Raw genomic sequence first — 16,056 nt, forward strand, 5'->3', positions numbered from 1 at the left:
TTGTGTACCAGTATGCACAATGCTTTCGAATAAAAGTATAATCATAATTTTTGTCCAGTGATTGATTTTTTTTAAAATAAGAACCAGATGACCAAAAAGATGCTGTTGCACTGTTTCCTTACAGATGATCCAGAAAGCCTTCTCTCCTAAACCTCTTCAGCGACCAGACTCTATGTGCAAAAAGTTGAGCGGGAAACAATGGCAAGGTGAACTTTTTTTAGAGATCATATAAGAATTTTTCTACCATTCACAGTTTTTTTTTAAACTTTGGGAGAATTATTTTGTGTAAGAGTGGAGTGGCACAGTCAGCAGAGATGAACACAGATGGCGCAGTAGCACACTGAACCACAAAGAGGCGACAGTTACCCAAAAACCTCTCTGTCTGCTGATGGGTGAAAAGAGAATGTACGAGGCGCACCCCAAGTGCGTAATCCTATAAAAACTGTCTTTATCGATACACAAATAAAAGTATCATGCTGTTAAATCATCTGATGATACAACATACTGTACTGACACTATATCAATAAATATAATCCTTTATCAGCAATGTAAACGTGGCTAATGGACTTTTTTGAGAAAACTCAAACTGTTGCTTATTCTCCAATACAATACACACACTTCAAAGTAGTTGATGTCTTTTTTTTTTTTGCTTTTATTGGGAACCAACACCATCTTTCATTTAGTCCATACACTTCAAATCTCAGTCTTTAACCATTTTTTTTTTTTTACAATCTGTACATTGTCAAAAGTGCAACATTGACGGGCAGTGGTTTGGGGTGTGGGCGGTCACATGACTCACAGAACTCCGGTGCTGCATTACACAGGCTTGCGCTTGACATTTGCAATCTGGCTTTTAAAGCAAAATCTAAATCAACATTCATTTACTATGATCAGTGCTTAGATGTGTCATTAAACAAAACAATCATAGGGATGCAGGTAACAGCATTTCTGAAAAGAATCATACATTTCTAATCATACATTTCTGTAGCAACAATTTCCTCAAGTCCACGGCACCAGTGGCATTCCGTATGAAAGAATAATTAGCGAAACATATATAAGAAAATATAAACCTAGAGTTTTATATAAATTATGAACTAGACAAAAGACTTTCAGCCTCATCCTCTTTCCATTCCTCTGTTTACTTAAATTGGAGATATAAAATATTCAGTTACTGCATTAGCAGTTTCAATGTTAATAGATCAATTAAGACTGCTATAAAAGAAGTATAAAATGTTATAAATACGGCATTTCACCTTACGTCAGTGTACGTAATTGCACATGCCTTAAAGGCATTTCGCAGTGTTTCCCCCCCCCAATCTCCCTAGATATGCAGTGCATGTGCATTTACTACAGACAAGAAGTGAGAAATTAACAAAGATTTCTGGAATAACTGCCCTTAGACTTCCAATAGAAATTAGTTTCATAAAACAGGTTTGATTTTTATTTCTCAGTACAGAGAAACGTGTCAAGAGTTCTTGTCCATGTTAATCGCACATATATGATAGGTACTGGGTTTTGAAAAACACTGGAATATTCCTTTAAAGTGTGGCAACAACATCTGCAAAATTTCTGTTCTTACTATCCATTTATAACATTTATACAAGCTTTATAACAGCTGTAATACATATTTCTATATGATACGTGGAATTTAGACAGCAGCACAGTCAGTTTTTAACCCTCACAGGAAAGTAGTCCGAAAGGAAAAAGTGAAATGAGAAGCAATGAGAAACAATTGTGTTCATTGAAATTCTCCTGGAGCCCATATCTCAGTGACAACACACACTGAGCCAATATTAATGTGCAGGGAAGAGGTCTGAATGAACAAACAATGGACTGGGGAAGTAAATTAAAACATGCTATTAAGCTGTAAGGTTGTTATGAGGGCATTTGTGCCTTTCTCAGTCAGTGGAAGATTAACAACTCTTTGAAAAGTCTGGTATGTGCATGTTCCTGTAGACATGTTTATAATCCACAGGTCGGCTCACGGAGCCGATTAATCAGCTGGGAACCAGCAGAATGGAACAGCACTCGCCTCCGACACCCCCTTAATGTCAGCAACTGGACATGTTTACTAGCAAAGCTGCAAAAAACAAAAAACAACTCCACAACAACCAGGAGCTACATTTACCAAATGTATCTATGCTACAATGATCTCAAACTGGGATTACTGCAAATGCACATGAGCATTAAAAACAGCTCATATTGTCACATGACTACACTGTTCTTTGCACTTCAATGATTTTGTGAAATCCAGACATGGTTTGTTGTGGGGAATTTAGCTGTTCTGACGACCCATAACTCTTCACTTTTGCGTTTTCAGAACAACATTTGGTCTGACTGCTCTGGGAACATGTTTCTGGTCACACCATAAAAAATGACCTGCAATGCTTTGCTTCACTTCCTTTCTCCACAGACATCCAGTTAAATATTTACTGAGTACAAAGAGAAGGGGAGAACTGTGGCTTGGAGATAATCAGTACAAGATTCTAGCTACTCATTTAAAGCCATGAATTACCCAGGTCTTTAAATGCGAAGTCTGGATCCCTTGAGAAACAAACTCTCTCACTGAAATGAATCATCAACACAGGACTATTCAGCAATAGCAATAAATAATCAAGTGATGCCTTTGTATCCAAGTGTACCATTACTAAATCCAAGTTTTACATTACAATCTACAAAGTGCACACTGCCGTAGTGTGTGTTCCACCAAGTGTGCACTCCATGACAATCAAAGCACTGCATTCGCTTGTCTTAATGTAAATGGCTCAATCCCAAAAGCTAAACTCAAACCAAGCTTATTACTAAACCACAGTACCGGCACTGTGCCTGTACCCGTGATCCTCTCTGATCCACGCTGGCAACCCACAGGCTTCTTTTCCAAAGAACATCCTGTGAATGATTTCTTACGTCTTTCCAGAGAAAAACAATTTGTAAAATAATATGACTCTAAACCAGCCAAACCAGGTCACCGAGATAGAGCAGAGGTGCATCATATTATTGCCACATATAACATGATATTGTGAAACCTACTCTAGTTATAAGAGATGATCATAAATAGTCGGATACCTAGTGGCCAAACAGTGTGGCCTGTTTTCACAGCAGATGAAGGTCTAGAGAAAGAGAGCATCTACAACCTTTTCAAGATGTTATCATAATCTGCTCTGTGCCAAAATAACATTAGCTTTTACAGTACACACCTGCATGACAAAGCATAAAGCAAAGTGTCATGCAGAAAATGAATGCCAAAATATCAGAACTCCCCATGTCACTGGTTTCACATAAACCATAACCTTTTCCATATGCCATCTGTATGCCATCAGAAATATTTTTACTTTGTGACTCAGCTTACTGATGGAGAGTGTGTGTCTGTGGGATGACCGATGATTGAAAACCTCCAAACTTCCATTATGCTTGGATGGAGATGACTGTGCCACTCACATCACTCTGGAATCAACTGCTCCTGCCTTCTGTTTGCTGGATGCTCCAGTGCAAAGGCTCACCTGGATGACTCGGGGCTCGGCTGAGAGGGTCTGAAGTCAGGGCATACGTAGCTCAAGCCCCGCCTTCTGCCTCAGCCTGACTTTCACAAAGCCAAAGCGATCCCATTTGCGTACTGCCATTGGCTCAGTCCCTGGACTGGTAAAAGAGGATGTAGCCTGACTCTGAGTTTTTGGAAATGTCAGACGTCAGCCCGTAGAACTCTTCTATCGCCTGGGCATCTATTTTCTAAACACAAAGAGAGAGATAAACATCACTGTGAACATCCTTTCAAACCTATTTATGTCAAGGGTTAAATAGATAACAAGATAGTCTCAGGACAAAATAGAAACACAATCAAGCAGGAATGAAAGGAAGTAGAAGAGCAAAAACTGGCAGACTGATGTCTACCAGCAGCATGAGGTTTGCCTCATGGAAATAAAGCCGATCTGCAAGGAATCCCAACAGACTGGCGGCATGTACACTGTGGAAACTTCACTTCCAGCTCGCAGTCTGTTGGAAAGACGCCCCACAGTGGAAAAAAGCTAATATGGTGTTCTTCTTCTAATGCACTCTGGAGCCTCACTAATCCATTAATATCAGCAGTGAGCAGCCAAATGACTCTTCACCCTCAACAACACAATATTTTCACCCTGTGCATTCACAGCAGACCACTCCCGTGCTTTGCCACTGTTTTTTTAAAACAGCTTGTTTTTGAAACCGTTTGGACTCATATAGCTGTCCTTCAGGCTTAACCTGCAGACTAGACATGACATTTTTTCCAAGACAAAACAGCCACGCACATGCAGCATTGTTTGCCATAGGAAATCCTGTCTCAGTCTACAGTTTGGTCTACCTTGCTGTTGTGGTTTTGCTAAAGCAGGAGACTAAACAATTAATGTGCAGAGTAGTCACGAGAATACAAATAACAGATGGTGTTTCTGTAAAATCCATACCCTTCACCTGCATAATGGTTGCTTTTCATTGCATGAGATACACACTTTTCTGCCAATACGCAATTTATGTGACCTGATCAAAGGTAATAAGACAAAAAGAAAGCAGACATTTCAGCACCCTGTCTTATTATCCATCACTCATCAATTACAAATAACTCAGGAAGAGACTGGAAGGATTTAGTCCAGAACACAGTAGTCCAGACCAATGCTAGGCTAAGTGAGGCTGAAACCAATCAATCCTCGCCACACTACTGAGGATTACACTTCTTTTCCTACTATGCAAACATTTATCTGCATTCTAGCAACAATTACACAAATGCACGCACACACGGCAGATGTAAAAGATTTCCACAGTTTAAATGTTTTGAACAGAAACCACCATTTGTTTCAAAGCAATTCATTTTTAATGCTCCCCTACCACTTCCTCTTTTCAATTCACAGAAAAGTATAAGTAGAAAATAGATTTCTATAGCCTGAAACAGAAATAGCTTACCTCTACAATATCATCATCAAACAGCAACCAGAAGCCATGACTTTTCACTATAGTGATGTAATGACCACGATTTGGACCACTGAAACAGAACAAGGACATAAACCAATTTGAAAGCAGTCAGATTGTTTGAGCAAAGCCATATTCTACAAAGAACACTGATCTCACTAAGTTTTTAATGGCAATGATGAATGCCCTAGTGGTGTTGAATAATTCCTACCTCCCACAGTGCACTACCACAGCCACAAGGTCATAGAGACGGTCGGGGTTGGTGGCGTCACCGGAGGTATTGAAGAGCCTCAGCTCCAGAGGGAAGACTACACGGTAGGACAGTTTGGTGTAGCGATGCAGCTGGTCCATATACTTAAAGCGCTTTAGGTGCAGGGCGAGGATCATGGGTAATTTCTTCACACGCATCCTGAAGAGAATGAGAGTGACAGAACAAAGTGAGCTCTTCTCACAGAACTCCTTTGTTGCATTTTAGCTGATTTGAATGCTGAGGCACAACACATGCAAGCCTAATGGGATTTACACCGTCGTTGTGTCCAGCAGCTGCACAGCTACTGCTAAGAAGCCTGTAAAAGACTGTATCTGTATACAGATCAAAAAGTCTGCCTTACCTTTTCTGTGCCTCCTGCTTACTCCGACACTGCTCACAGTAGTACTTGTATTCACTGCATAACGTCTCTGTGTTACTGAAGCCCCTGCATAGAGAGACATTTCACACCTATTATATCAATAATGACCACTGCTTTAAATCTAGTGAAAAATGACAGCTCTATCATGGCAACACAGTGACAGTCATGATCCAAGGCAGTACATGGTGGATAATGTGTCAAAAATACAATACCGCAATATGTGAAGACATCTTTATTTTTGCGAACAAAATATGGAACAGTGCTAAGATTTTGCTAACAAAGTAGCAACAAAACAGAGCCATATTCTAAAAATTATAACATCTGAGATATTAAACATTTAGAAAAACATAGAAGTATTTAATCAAGAAATGGAGGACTGGCACAAAAATAGATTTTAATGTTTAATCGGTTGTAATCACTTTTCACAGTGAGTAGCAAAATTTATAAAAGCACTGACAATATACGATACCCAGAAAAGTGTATCATGACATTAATATAGTTATAATTAATATACTAGTTAACAGAGGTTTCTTAACAGCTTTACAATGTGATGCCTAGTTAGTGTCCAAAAAAAATGTGGACAAGAGAAAACATAAAACTGTTGTGGTATGTTTTGGATGTGTCTTTGGGAATGCTGAAAGCTAACACCAGCTAGCTAGCTAACAGAGAATTCTGTGCATAGCATTAAAGTGCTTTCTGTATGAAGGAACTTAGCAAGTAATAAGCTACTGGACGTATTATTCTCAAGTTGGGTTTACCTGAGACAGTGTGTGATGGATGTGTTCTGCTCCACATCCACAGAAAGATCCAAGAAATCCTCATCTTTACTGCTTACCTAAGGGGTGAAAATTAAAGTAACCATCATTGTACTCCATAATTCTACGGTAAAAGGCCATTTATGAACCGAACAGGTTTGTTAGAATATCCAATCATCAGCATCTAGCCATAAGACGTAATACAAGGGATATGAAATGAACTGTTTCTACCCAAGCAAGGATGACTCGTTTCCTCTCTATTACTAAACATTTTAAGCTTCATCTATTGAATCCTCTTTAAACAGACTAAACATTCCACAGACTTTTACTATGCTGCTCAGGAAGCACGGGCTGCCCTAGGAACACTATCTAACACTATCTAAATTATGGGTAATAAAAATAAAAATTAAAAAAATATGCATTAAGAAAACATGTCCACTCCCATCTGTCAGCTTTAATGAGTCATATGTAAACTAGCCCAGGAGCAGGAAGTAGACAGCTCTCTGGTAGACATCTCTCTGGTAGACAGCTTGTTCTGTCCAGCTCACCGCTTCACAGTTGAGGCAGCGTGTCTCGTTGGTCAGTGTGCCCTGGAAGATCTCATGCACCCACGTCTGCTGGTTCTTCTCAGCTGATTCTGCCTCTCCTGTGTGGCTCCCGCTTCCTCCTCCTCCTCCTCCATTCTGTACCACCTTGCCGTTCTGCTGCCGCTCCTGGCTCTTCTCCTCCTGCAGCAGGTCGGCGATGGTGTTGAGCAGGTAGTTGAGAAACTCATGAGCATCTTGCTGCATGTAGTTGTCGAACAACTCTAATACAGGAAACACATGTATATAAGGTAGACTGATGCGTTAATTCAAACACAGTAAAGTGTCATTTAATGAGAGGAATGCAGTGTGGCAGAATTTATATGTCATGCAAGCAAACTCACATAAATAAATGGTTTTGTCAGGTATCCAAGTTCAAAAAGAGCAATATATAATGTACAGAATTTCTCTATGCAGGCTTTTTTTTCCACTACACACATTACTGGAATTGTGTTTTTCACATTGTCCACCTTTCCAGTAAGGTTAAAGTTATATAATAAAAAAGCAGAATGGCCTGGGTAGTTGGTTGTATTTGTGCCACTGAAGACATTATGTTGTTTGATTTCTCAGCCTGCAGTTTAATTTGTTAAAACACAACAGTGTTTAACAGCACATTACTTATAGCATAAAAGCAGCATAATTAATATTTTCCAGCCATACTGGGTACTGACTCATCTTAGTACTTCAACAACAACCCTTCAATGTTATTTTCCTTTCTTCTTATTTTTAATCTAGTGAGTCATTTTAATTTCATGACAATGTGGATTTTTCCTCCTGTCATTATCGATGAACCACCACTGACCTATTTTGTCCGAAATATCAATGATGGCAGCAGAAACTATATGATTAACTAAACAGCTGATACGACAGGAACAAGGAACCATGTTGATGTGAACATTTCTTCCATGTTGAACCTAATGCATCACTTGGCATCACTGCTCAATGAAAAGAAAACGTCACTGTGATCAATCCAGTCGCTGCTCAAGCTGGCCGAAAATGAACTAGAACCTCTACTGGGTGTTTTGGGCCAGTTCTAGTTTTTGAATTTTCAGTGGAAAAATAGATCAGACTAGCTTTAAATCAACTGGTTTGTTATTAGTGGCTTCACACCTCCATAATAACAGCTTCATGCTGAGGGCTGAACACCTGGTCTAGTCAGGAATGTCATTCTTAACAACAATTTAAACAACATTAATATGTTACCGTTTTCCTTTCTCAGGCGTGAGATGAACTTCTTAGGAGGGATGACTCCCACTTTCTTCTTCTGAGTAGCGATGCTGTTGAAGAGATCTGCCAGGCAGGTGAGCAGGCTCTCTTTGCGCCGTGGCTGCACCTTGTAGGCCAGCACTTTCTCCCGGAACGGCCGGCAGAAATACAGAGCCTGCAATACTGAGTTACAGTAGCAGGTGTTTCCAAACTGCAAAAAAAATAAATAAAAAATTCCACAGGAAGAGAGGTCAGGGAGATTTTAAAAAATCAGTCAGATAAAAGCTGGTTAGCTGCATCTAAGGGCTTGAAGGCACTTTCACTGAGTAAGTAAATATTAATTATAACCTGTCATGACTTTTAAAGCAGGAGGCTTTATCAACCAGATAAGCTGCTTGGTGTGCAGATAAGAACAGGTGTTAAAGGTCGGGTTTTTTAAAAAAAGTGGAAGTGACTAATATGGTCCATAGACCAGCAGCAGATTTGCATATGTCAGTGATATATTTAGCAAAGCTTTATGGTTAACCTACTCAGTGATGCAAAAAACAAGCGGTCACTTACATTAACCAGACCAAAGTAGTGTTCATTTACGGGGAACTGTTCTGGTCCAATCTCCTTCTCCAAAGCTGAGGCATTGGCGCCCTGAAAAACACAGCCACAGGGGTTATTATCTCAGGCTCTCACACTCTCGCTCTTGCAGGTTACTACCAGACAGGACTGTCCTGTTAAGATGAACAGGAACATCCTGTTGGGGGAAGGCTCGACATTAACAGGATGCACATCCACTGGGAAACACTTGTTTAGCTCTAACAGAACACCTGCAAGCAGCACAGCAGCTCAAGAGGTAGACTTAAAGCACTGTTCTTTAGGTCTAAAAGGAAACAATGGCTGGTCATCTAATGTACAGCACAAAGCTTAAGTATAGCCTGAGGGTGTTCAAATATTGAAAGGGCCTGTGTGATTGACTGTGTGACACTGCCTGGAGTCTTGTCCTGATGTCAGCGACGCGGTTTGTGCAGGTGGTAAAGCCGAGTGATTTGTTATAAAGATGCACTGTTCCTACTCTTATCATTTTTCGATTTATACCAATATCAGAGCTGTGTGTACCAGCTGATACCTGATCCTGAACTGTTATTGACAACCAAACTGAGTCTCTACAAGCTTCTGTGAGAATCATCTCAGGCAAAGTGAATGTGCCAAACTGTGTCAGTCAACGGAGAATGCATTCATGGCACAAAACACGTCAGGAGACCAGAGCAGACAACATGTCACGTTGGTCGGATCTAAAACCACTGCAGCATTTCAGGTCAAGATAAGTCGCAATACTCATTGTCTAATCAGTAGATCCTTAATAATGAGAGTAAACGAATCTGCCAGAGCTCATGAGTGTCAACACACTCTCAGAAATAAAGGCACCAAATTGTACTTTTCCTTGTTTCTTGGATATTGCCATCAAGGGTATATCTTTTATACCTTTAGTATTTATCTTGTACCTGGGAAGGTGCATGTGGTGTACTTTTAATTAGGTTTTACAGTCAAGAAGGGTCAATTATGTGCCTTAAATTACTGTTAAAGGTACGCTATACCAACCCAGTGACGAGGAAAAGTACAGTTTGGTAGCTTTATTTCTAAGAATGTATGACCTTGGATGTTAGGACAGACAGCAGACACCCACACACATACACACACACACAAAGATTATGCTATGTAACTAAACATACAGAGTACAAAGTGAAAAGGGAAAAAAACAGTAAAACAGGCCACTGCTGTCTCCACTCACTAACAAACACAACAACAACAACAACAAGAGAGATAAACCAGGATGACTCACTCTGAATTAGCACTTCTGCCGTGTGAACTGATGCTAGCTGTGATGTTTAACATGTTAGCTATTTAACTTAAATCTAATCACATCACAACGCAGATACTAACTGCTTTGTGTTATAGTGCAGTATTTGTATGTGTGGACATGAAGTTAGGAAAACACACAGACACAGCAGAGTCAATGAACCTTTTCAAACGAAGCAAATGAAATACTCCTGTGTTCCTAAAAGTGGTGTGTTTACCCATATTACATATTTATAATTCAGAAATAGATGGGGTTTTTAACAAGACAGGTCAAGACAGGTTAGGACAGTTTAGGACAGGTTAAATCATGTCATGGAGACGCCCTGGCTGAATCACGCACGGACACAGACAGGGTCCACTAAGCTAACGGCTCAGAGGCTAGCAGTAGCTAGCTAACTGGCGTACTTATTTTCAGCTTGATACACCAACTCACTAATTTATACATTTACTTAAGGCTCCAAATAGCTAAATAAGTTACTCAGTAAATATTCCCTTCAGCGGAATTACATGTCAGGAGCGCTGTCTCAGCAATAACGAGAACTCGCCTGCTTGGCAAACTTTGAGGAGATATTCTGTGCTAGGATGACACGGTTTCTCTGCCTGCTAGCTGTTTACCTTCCTGTGCTGTTAGCTGAACCAAAACACCGGCTACACGCAGTGGACATCCCCACACACACACACACACACACACACACACACACACACACAGTCCAGCTACACACACTAGCAGGCTAACGGCTACACAGCAACCTCGGAGAAAAATAAAACCCACCATCGTACATATCGAGGCGATCTTTCGGACTGTCATCAGTATTTCCATCCGTCTGCCGCCATACTGGACCAAACCCCAGCTGTAAAACCGTGACAGCCACAAAAGGCTGGATTTCCGGTGAAAATCTTTCGCTTGTCCAGCAGCTGGACACGGAACGAGGAGCGCCCGCCTGTCACTGCAAAGACCTGCGTCCCTGTCCGGTGTGCAGCGCGCATGCGCGTCATCTTCACGCATGCGCAGTACTCAGGAGTCGCAGCTCAGGGAGTCTTTTCTGAAAAGGAAGCAAGTGACCGACTCTTAGAGCGGCTCCACATACTGGAGCTGACTGGCGAACAGGAAGAAAAAAACACTTTATAATTAAGATGATTATGTTAAAATGTTCTAATTCAAATAATTATTTAATAGAAAAAATGATGATGATGATGATGACGATGATGTAGTCTATTTATTATGGAGCAATACTTCTACAAGGGCGGTGGCCTAGCGGTGGCCTAGCGGTTAGCACTGTTGCCTCGCACCTCCGGGGTTAGGGGCTCGACTCCTACCCCCGCCCTGTGCTCTGGGGTTTCCTCCCCAGTCGAAAGACCTTTGTTGTAGGCTACTTAGCATTTCCAAATTGCCCCGAGTATGTTTGTGCAGTTGGCACTCTATCCAGCCTGTCCCCTGGGATAGACACCCACGAACAGATGATGGCTGGAAGGAAGGAAGCAATATTTATGCTTGTCTGATTATTGCGTATTACATTAATTTGTAGTACAATGAGTTTAATACAAGGTCCTGGAAAAAGCATGAGTGTATTCATTTTTTAAAATTGTAAGTTAGTTCCAATGCAAGCAACATATTGACTGGACATATTAAAAAAAAAAAAAAAAAAAAAGGGTCTGCTATTTTCTTTCCTTTTCCCTTCAGTCCAGTCCGGATGTTTCTGAGTTCCGGATGTGTCAGAGTGTTTCAGAGCAGTGTGCTTTGTCATGGGTGTCATCCGCCCCACTGCTCTCACGGCTCTGAGCTCAGCTCTCTCAGCTCTACTCTCTCAGCTCTACTCTCTCTGAGCTCTGCTCGCTTCGTGGAGAGGCTTTAAATGCAGGGGGATCCACACACATAAACCCACCGCTGCACTGAGGAGACACACATTCAGCTTGTGATCACAAGATCCAGTTCTTTAGCTGTACGGATTACTGACATCACCAGTATTTGAGGAACAGACCCGGAGGAATAAAAGCGGCGAGGAAGCGCGAGCGGGAGTCGGGAGTGTGGAGTGTGTACCCCTGGACTGTCTCTCATTCAGAGGATTTGCCTTCATGAGGGCACAGTCATCGGCACTCGCATTATGAGAAAGACTTTGCAGAGTTTGGAGAACTGGGACAGGACTGTTTGGAAAAGTCTAGGATCTGCTATGAATTCGCAGGCACTCGGATGAAGTCGCCAGCTCTCTAAATGCGTCTTCCCGAGCAGCCGAGAACAATGAGCACCGGCTCTGGCAACTTTCTGCTAGTCCCCATACCAGAGTACCCAAGCCTGGACTGTGTGCCTAACAAAAATGTGAAAATAGTCGTGCTTGGAGCTAGCAACGTCGGGAAAACAGGTAACATTACAATCTTTTCTGTTATTATATCTCAAACTTTTGAAAGAACATACAACTATTGGTGCAGGAATCAGATCTCAGTGTGCTGCTCTTGAGAGATTTGCTATGCATCAGCATATCTTATCATAACCTGTGTATAGTGTGTGTTAGAATGCTTGTATACCAGACAGCACAAAGTATCAACACAAAAGTTTCATGTGAAAGCTTCTGGAAATCAGGCAGGTTTGAGGAGAAGCTGTCCTCCAGGGGGCGACACACAGATGTTTATTTTCATGCTTGTGGCTAGTTATTTTAATCATTTTACTGGGAATTTAAAAACTTTGTTTGTTTGTTTTCCATATAAAATTTGCAGCTTTAATAGTACGATTTCTGACCAAGAGGTTTATCGGTGATTACGAAGCCAACACAGGTAATACCCACTCACAAACACACTTTCAAACATATACACTCATTCATAACTCATGTATCACATGAATTAATAAGTAATAACAGTGAAAAGCTGATTATTCATTTCTCTAGGGGCCTTGTATTCAAGAAAGATAAATCTTGATGGGGAGCAGGTTTCTCTACAAGTGCAGGACACTCCCTGTGTCTCACTGCAGGTAAATCAAGGCATCATGAACATCTGTTTCCTGTCTTGCTCCATATCTTATCTAGGTGTCATGTAGGTCAGGCAGGCCTTACATCCGGGACCTCAGCAGACTTCTGATGAACCTTGGGGGTAATCTTAGTTCAAACATTTTGCCTGCAGGCCAAGAATGCGGGAGTGGAGATAAAGAGGGCGTTCTGAGTCAGAGGGTCATTATAGTGAGAAGGGGGACAGAGTGTTTTTCAGCTCCGATCACAGTTTAAACCTTTCCTGGTCCAGACATCCTTCTTAATGGTTATTCCTCAGTTAAAATGCCTTATTTTTCAACATATATCTAAACACTTTCTACATATTTTTACATATAACATCTATATTTTGTCAAATAGAGTCTATTCTATTCTATTTTATTCATTATAGCATATTCATCATAGCATACTTTTAGCATATTCGGCTTTTATTATATTCTGTTCTATTATATTCTGTTTATGTATCACAGTTGCACTGTGGGACGAGGCACTAAGGAAAAACATTTCACTACATTAATACATCACATGTATGTAATGTATGTGACAAATAAAGAACCTTGAACCTTGAACCTCGAACATGTGTCAGTATATGGCCACAAACAGACCCAGTGCTGCAAAACGTGTCACTCCTGACATTGGACAGCTTTTTCTAGCAGTTTAGTCAGTTCGGTTTGCTTGTCTTGGCATACTTTAGGTTTTTTTTGACTTGCTGTGTTGAAGCACAAATACGATGTTGAAACACAAACGGTCGCGGACACACAAACTTGTGCAATCATTAAAACATAGTGTTCCTCCAGAATGTAATCTGTTTTCTCCACTGCTGCAGCCTATTATTAGTTTCTCTCATACTCAAAGTTTTTTTTTTTTTTTTAACTTTTATTCTCCTTTATGTATTTCTTCTGTCTTTTCTTTCTCAGGATGACGTAGAGGGCCTGTACTGCCAGGAACAGATTAACCGCTCCATCTACTGGGCAGATGGCTACGTGCTGGTCTTTTCCATCACGGACATGCACAGCTACCGGACCATTCAACCGCTCTATGAGCATGTGCGTCGCATCCATCCAAGCGGTAACATCCCCATCATCCTTGTAGGCAACAAGAGCGACTTGCTGCGGGCACGCCAGGTACCTACAGACGAGGGCCAGGCCCTGGCAACCGATCTCGGAGGACAATATTTTGAGGCTTCTGCCCGGGAGAACCATGAGGGTGTGCAGGCAGCATTCTTGCACTTGTGCCAGGAGGTGAGCCGGGCACTGGGAGGGGTGAATGGTGAGAAGAGGAGGGGAGGACTGCACCTTGCTCGGCCGAAGAGTCCCAACATGCAGGAGCTGAAGAGAAGATTCCGGCAAGTGCTCTCTTCTAGAGGGAAATCAACAACTGCAGTGTGATGATAATGTAACGCCAGTGATTGATTCACAGGCCTGTTAGTGGAATCAGTATTGGCTGAGGAGTCAAAAGGTCAACCTTAATATGTATGCTAACTTTATTTTACACTGCAGCATTGACTAGGGGAACAATAAACGTGTTGATTTTCATACAAAGACAACCTTTGCCTGGAAGAACACTAATATGTAGAATGATTTGATAATGATTTGTTATGATATACCATTACTGATGTATCATAATAATATATTAGTGGTAAATAAAGATACAAAGTTTCTTATATCTTTTTTGACAAATTGTGATTTTAGCCCATAACATTGTTACAGATGTTTCAAAAATACAGTGATAATGTGTGATGAATTGTGATGGCTAAGGAAATGGCCTGGGCTTGGTTTTTCATTATTGCTGTATGTAAGCTTTTAGACAAGTAGAGCTCTTAAACACCCTTAGATGGAAAAATATTTTTGTACTGGGAATAACTGCTCATGAATTAGAGCAATTATTTTTGGTTATTTCTAAGTTATTTCTAAGTTACCCTGTCTGGCTGATATCCATATATAGGAAGGAGGACACGCATCTGGTGGTTCTCATGAACTTTAACCCACTCAGGCTGTGTGAAGCCAAAGCAGAGGTTGGGTGAATATTTCATATTTCATTCACTCATTCGTTTATTTATCCTTCCCAATTTGTAAGGGGGATTACAGCCTGAAGCTGCTTTCCTGTAAAGAAAATTCTGGAATGTGATATTCATTCACCGCAAACAGCCTTTGACCCCTAATCTTGTTCCTTTGAACTTTGACCTTGATTTTCCTGTTCTGATCAGAAGCAGATTTCATTGCAGTGTGTCTCGCTTTTCTGTCTGATATCTGTTGTAAACAAAGAAAATGTTGTGTAAGTAAAAGTGACATTTTGATACATTTTGTATTTTAATTTCTTTTCCTTATTACAAAATTCCTTTGCATAATTGGAAACACACACCCTTGCACAGGCAATTCTTTCCCAATTATAGATATTTTTGCTGCTCACATTATATGAAGGCCTGTATGTAAACAGAACAGGGTTATAGAGGATTCCCTAATCATTTCCACATTTAAAAGATATTATGAGACTTAGGCTTTTCCTGCCCCTGTATGTAGTGTTTTTTGCTCTGTGGGCTGTCTACTGGCACTTAGCTGAAAAAGAAAAGCTTCATTTTTATTTTCAAAGTTTTGACTGATTCTGGCTTACACTATGTGTATTATATGAAACATTCATAATCATGGCCCTCAAATTACCAAAAAAAAAAAAATCTTTTTTGAGGTCTGCAACAAGGTTAAGTTTCGTGTTTCCCCAGTCTGACATGATTGAGCTTGATAATGAACAGATGATTTGAAACTCGTGCGCTGCAGTTTGAGTTCCAATGAACCCTGTTTGTCCCCCTCAGTATGTCTCACTAAAGCGCACATTTTCACCTTCGTCTCACTGTTGGCCTTGATTATGAAATTAATTTAAATGTTTATGAAATTAGTATTTGCAAAGACTTTCAGGGCATTTACAGATCCTTAAAAATGACATTTGTCTGAAGTGACTTTTTACAATTAAAGGCTTTAATGAGATAATTTTTTCATTATTTTTACAATATGATATTGTGTTTTCCCACCTCATACCACAGCACTATTGAATTTTCATTTCTGGTCAGAAGGTGTTGATTAATTTTCTATAATCACAGCTCTGAAAGTAGTGCCGGCTCTAATTCAAATCACAGGGT

At 40.6% G+C, this 16,056-nt stretch overlaps 3 protein-coding genes across 6 annotated transcripts in view; 2 read left to right on the top strand and 1 right to left on the bottom strand.

Moving 5' to 3' along the window:
* Positions 1-864, top strand: part of arhgap36 (Rho GTPase activating protein 36) — a 38,804-nt gene extending 37,940 nt beyond the window's left edge. For all 4 annotated transcript variants that reach the window (XM_026937025.3, XM_053233373.1, XM_026937028.3 and 1 more), the window contains exon 13: positions 125-864. In XM_026937025.3, the coding sequence (XP_026792826.1) occupies positions 125-232 (108 nt within the window). In that variant the 3' untranslated portion in view covers positions 233-864. The remainder of the gene's footprint in view (positions 1-124) is intronic.
* On the bottom strand, positions 629-10,925 carry usp12b (ubiquitin specific peptidase 12b). Its single transcript, XM_026936261.3, has 9 exons — positions 10,727-10,925; positions 8,668-8,748; positions 8,104-8,317; positions 6,865-7,124; positions 6,320-6,396; positions 5,544-5,627; positions 5,144-5,341; positions 4,927-5,005; positions 629-3,726 (listed from the first exon to the last, which is right to left on the bottom strand). Exons 1-9 carry the CDS (start codon positions 10,772-10,774, stop codon positions 3,625-3,627), a joined length of 1,143 nt encoding a protein of 380 aa, XP_026792062.2. The 5' UTR covers positions 10,775-10,925; the 3' UTR covers positions 629-3,624.
* Positions 10,926-10,948: 23 nt separating this feature from the next.
* Positions 10,949-15,224, top strand: rasl11a (RAS-like, family 11, member A). The gene is made up of 4 exons (XM_026936262.3): positions 10,949-12,311; positions 12,664-12,720; positions 12,831-12,913; positions 13,844-15,224. The coding sequence occupies exons 1-4, from the start codon at positions 12,164-12,166 to the stop codon at positions 14,312-14,314; spliced, it is 759 nt and encodes a 252-aa protein (XP_026792063.1). The 5' UTR covers positions 10,949-12,163; the 3' UTR covers positions 14,315-15,224.
* Positions 15,225-16,056: the final 832 nt, after the last annotated feature.

This window comes from Pangasianodon hypophthalmus, chromosome 4 (assembly GCF_027358585.1).
Source record: "Pangasianodon hypophthalmus isolate fPanHyp1 chromosome 4, fPanHyp1.pri, whole genome shotgun sequence".
Classification (NCBI taxonomy): Eukaryota; Metazoa; Chordata; class Actinopteri; order Siluriformes; family Pangasiidae; genus Pangasianodon; species Pangasianodon hypophthalmus.